The sequence below is a fragment of the Brachyhypopomus gauderio genome, chromosome 2 (assembly GCF_052324685.1).
Source record: "Brachyhypopomus gauderio isolate BG-103 chromosome 2, BGAUD_0.2, whole genome shotgun sequence".
Classification (NCBI taxonomy): Eukaryota; Metazoa; Chordata; class Actinopteri; order Gymnotiformes; family Hypopomidae; genus Brachyhypopomus; species Brachyhypopomus gauderio.
Window position 1 is genome coordinate 43,938,994 of NC_135212.1, and position 4,803 is coordinate 43,943,796.

The 4,803-nt window shown below is 37.9% G+C and overlaps 1 protein-coding gene across 3 annotated transcripts; it reads left to right on the forward strand.

Annotated features, from left to right (window-relative positions):
- The first annotated feature begins 830 nt into the window (after positions 1 to 830).
- Positions 831 to 3,609, forward strand: LOC143508357 (immunoglobulin lambda-1 light chain-like). 3 transcript variants are annotated; one of them, XM_076996809.1, is made up of 4 exons: positions 831 to 885; positions 977 to 1,298; positions 2,527 to 2,564; positions 3,103 to 3,609. In XM_076996809.1, the coding sequence occupies exons 1-4, from the start codon at positions 846 to 848 to the stop codon at positions 3,423 to 3,425; spliced, it is 723 nt and encodes a 240-aa protein (XP_076852924.1). In that variant the 5' UTR covers positions 831 to 845; the 3' UTR covers positions 3,426 to 3,609. The 3 variants fall into 3 exon arrangements, 1 of the variants encoding a protein (XP_076852924.1); XR_013129331.1 differs by lacking the exon at positions 831 to 885 and having other exon boundaries at positions 1,054 to 1,166; positions 2,399 to 2,564; positions 3,103 to 3,241; XR_013129332.1 differs by lacking the exons at positions 831 to 885; positions 977 to 1,298 and adding an exon at positions 2,827 to 2,877 and having other exon boundaries at positions 1,313 to 2,564; positions 3,103 to 3,241.
- The last annotated feature ends 1,194 nt before the right edge of the window (positions 3,610 to 4,803 follow it).

Genomic DNA, 4,803 nt, shown 5'->3' on the forward strand with positions numbered 1-4,803 from the left:
AGACATATGTGATAATGCTGTTGGATAAATATTGAGTCATAGATTTTAGATTCTTCAAAATAACTGTCCAATACTTAGACAACAGCTTTCCACACTCTTGTGTTCTTTCAAACAGCTTCATGAGGCCCACATGTATGATGCTTTTCCACTAGGTGGCAGTGGAAACCACACTGAGAGGAGCACTCATGGAGATTTCCCCAAGAGATTATACGCTCCCCTAATCAGTGTGAACCTCCTCTCTCACTCCGGAAACACCTGCAGAATACTGGTACGTTTAGCTGTATGTAAATGAAGAAACTTTTCTGTTAATATCGTAGAATACTGAAAATGGATTAAAATTAGACGTGTCAATTCCAGGTTCATAGATTAAAAGTCCTCACCAGGCTTGCTAGATTTTCTAATTAGCAATCCAGGTAAAATTAGTGGAATCAACACAATCCAGGAAGCCTGAGCAAAATCCTGGTGAGGACTTTTAATCTATGAACCTGGAATTGACACCTCTAATTAAAATATGAGTGACTAATATATGTCAAGAATACTGGTACGTTTAACTATATGTAAATGAAGAAGCTTTTCTGTTAATATGGTAGTGCACTGAAAATAGATTAAAAGATGAGTCACTAATATATGGCAAATCACTGTACAATGTTAATATGTAATAAAATGATTAACATATAGTAAAACAAATAAACCAGTGTAGGACCTCACATAAGGTGTGTGTTGTTGAGAGGCCCCTCCCCCTGCCCCTCCTACCTCTCTTATAGCCCCGCCCCACAGTCTCCTTCATCTGCTTCTCCAGCCTCTGGTCTCTTCACTCAGCACAGAGTTCAACACACACGGCCAAGATGCTGCCAGCACTCTGCACTCTCTTCACTGCTCTCTCATGTAAGATCTCACCACACTGCAGCTCCTCAACATTTACACACTTCTAATGTAAGGATGAGCTAATGGCACGTGGATGCTGTGTTTACTGCAGGTGTCAGTGGTGTAACCGTGGTAACACAGAAGCCTCCTGTTCTCACGGTGACTAAAGGACAGAAGGCCACTATGGACTGTAATCTGGGTACAGTGAAGGGCAGTGGAGCACGTTGGTATAAACAGCTACCAGGAGGAGTTCCACAGTATGTGCTGAGAAATTATCACAGCTTTGGCTCTCCTCGTTATGGGTCAGGTTTCTCCTCTCCCAAATTCACATCAACACATTCTTCTACATCAGACTACAATTTGGTCATTGATAATGTGGAGGTTGGAGACTCTGCATTTTATTACTGTAAGACATGGGACCCAACTGTTAATGAATTTGTATCACAGTGATTCACACCATGACAAAAACCTCCTCACTGCTCACATACACTTCTGCTTTCAAACAGCATGAGGAACTGACACACGTAAAGACAAACAAAGCACTTCAGGCAAAAACTAACTCACATTTACAGGATATTTTTGGCAGTTACATATAATTGGTAGAAGGTTTGACACACATTTAACTCATTTATTTTACATAATACATCCATCATGTGCTGCTTTAATAATATCAGTGTGACCAGATACATACTAGATCAGTCATATGTTGCAGGTCACATGCTATGTTACAGGACTTCACACTAATATGACACGTGTGATCCACTGGACAGAGTGATGGGTCTGTAGTTCATGATGACCTCCATTCACACATTACATCACCATCCCAGAACACCTCCAACACACACACGTTAATCATGTAAAGGAAGTGCTGATGAAGACTATGTATTCACTAGTCTGTTAATCCACGCTAACTGAATATAGATTTTACTGATTTTTAAATATATGATCAGTATTTCTACTAACTACAAAAAATACAATCAGCAGCATTAATTACTTTGTCACTGAAAATGTGCAGTGACTTGTCTATTAATAGTTTTGATGATTTAAAACAATGACATTATACACTGGAATTGCTTCTTTTTAGTCTTATTCCAAATATCTGTTTGAGATTTCTTTACCACTTAGCAAATTTGAGTAATTCTGGGTATTATTGTATAATGTCTTTTTTCTCAGTGACATACAGCTGTCTCATAATATTGTACTGTAATGATCCTTAAGGGATTATTATTGGGTTACTGTTTCTTTAATTTAAGTTGTGTGTGTGAGTGGAAAAGTGCGCGAGGAGCGAGAGTGAGAGAGAGAGAGGATTCAGTTATTTTTCTTGAGTGAGTTCGCTTGTATTAATGTTTAAATAAAAGAGACGAGTTGTCAACAGTAAACTGTCCTGGTATTTAATGAACGTTACAATACTCACAATATCAATTTTATTTGATGCAGTTTGCATCTGCGGGACACACAGTAACTGCAATATATCAGAACCAAACATACAGATTTCTCTCAAATAAAATTGTTCTCATATATTTGGGCAAAACAGAGTTGTGGAATAAATCCAGACTGATGTGGGAGCATAAGGGAATGTGTTAAAGACACACTTCACCATCACTGTGTTCACTCCTGAAACTGAGGAGGTTCTTGTACGAGGGAGGACGTGAAACGTAGCACTGTGGTATTCGGCCAAGGAACAACACTGAAGATCACTGGTGAGTTTTCCTCCTTTCTCTTGTTTCTGTAGTAGTCAGTGATTTAATCTGTTGTGCTTGAGTGCAGAAATGTTATTGTAAAGTTTAGGAAAATGGGGCATTTTTGTTGATTCATTTAAGAGCTTTCCAGAGTAATAAACTCTTCAACTGCTCCAGCAAACATTGATTTAGTAAAACTGGTAATGTGATTGAATATTCACAGAAACAGACATTTCAGCAACGTTTGAAATACATTTCAGTCTTTATGATGTGGTGATTACAGGTTGAGTGTTAACCTGTAATTTCTGGAACATTCCTCAAAGATTCTTATATTGTGAGTTAATTTTGATCAGTCAATACAAAACCATCTACTTATGTTTTTTATAACTTGATTCATATGATCTCTGTCTTATTAACACACAGGTAAATAAAGGTAAAAGCTTGTTTATCATGAATACATTCGTTCATTTCTATCCTAGATGGATGCCCGGGTTATTCAGATAAGCTGTGAACTTTCCTCCGTTGACAGTATTTTTTCTCCAAACTTCTCTCTGATCAGACGCTGCTCTGCCGCCTCCTGTTCTGACCCTCTTCCCTCCGTCCAGTGAAGAGCTGAAGTCTGATAGGGCCACTCTAGTGTGTGGGGCTAGTGACATGGTCACTGGCTTTGCTGATGTGCGCTGGCTCGTGGATGAGAACCCAGTCACCAGTGGAGTCCTCACTGGTTCTGCACAGAAGCAACCCAATAACAAATTCACACTGAGCAGCTATTTGACCATCCAGAGCTCAGAGTGGAAAAACGACAAGACCATAACATGTGAAATATCTGCTGGATCTCAACTTGTATCAAGGAAAATTCAGATGTCTAAATGCCTTGTGTGAACCAGATGAAAGCTGTTTCATTTTTCAATACTTTTATGAAATGAGGCAAAAACTAACAGAAGCAGTAGTTTGATCTGTATGATTAGTGCTGAGAGTATAAAGAGAAACTTCATCTTCTTCTTAATCATTGTAGCGTTTGTGTTTAAGAACAAAATTGAACTTTAATAAAGTGCATAACAAAGCAGTGTCTCTGAAAATGATTGATCATTGTGCTGGAATACAGACAATACATGATTCACCACAGGATTACTTTACATTAATGTCCTCTATATTAAATTTAAAACTTTGTATTTATTGTGATCTCCCCTCTAAAAAAATACATGCACATTGTCAACTGAACAACCTATACTGTAAAAAAAAAACTGTAAATTGACCATACTAGTGTACAAAATGTTCGGATTCTTTTTTTCTACTTCAGCATTTGCACTATGAATGGTAATATTAATCACCAATAGGGGGCAGTGCAGGACCACAGAGAGGAGCGCTCGTGGAGATTTCCCCTACAGATTATACACTCCATTAATCAATGTTAACCTCCTCTCACTCCGGAAATACCTGCAGAATACTTTTAGCTCTATGTAAATGAAGAGAGTTCTCTGTTTCTGAGTGGGACAGACAAGCACATTTAGTAGTGTATATTATATAGTACTATATACTGTATATACATAAAGGGGTAGTGTTTATACTGCCAAGCTAGAAGGATATGATAGTGAGAAGGGGAAACAGTAATACTAGTATGTATGTCAGAATAATTGTAATGTTTCTGAGCTTCAAATAAATTGTTACAAACAGTGACTGTTCCTGCAGACATGCAACAAGCAGTGCAGTCAAAGGTTCCCCTTGTTAACAGTAGAATAAGTAATGTACATATGTACAAATTACATATGCATGTCTTCAGGTCCTTTTATATGTAACTATATACATGAGGGTTTCCACAGTCTGTTTATTGTCGTATTCAAGAACATTTCCCCATATATCTATGAATCTATCTCAGTCCTACAAAGATGAACAGGAATAGTTATTTCTTTCTAAACAACCTCTTTTGATGACCATGGAACATGTGCATGTGTCTGTCCTAAAGTCTGCAGGCTCAGAGACTCTGCAGCGCATCACCAGTAGATGGAGCTCTTACTCCAATATACCCAGCTGTCCCTGTCTGACCTGATCGTTCAACTATCACACGCAGAAATGCTCCGTCAGGCAAATGATTCAACTGTCAACCTGGTGACAGAATGATAGATAGATAAATAGATAGATAGATAGATAGATAGATAGATAGATAGATAGATAGATAGATAGATAGATAGATAGATAGATAGATAGATAGATAGATAGATAGATAGATAGATAGATAGATAGATACATACATACATACATA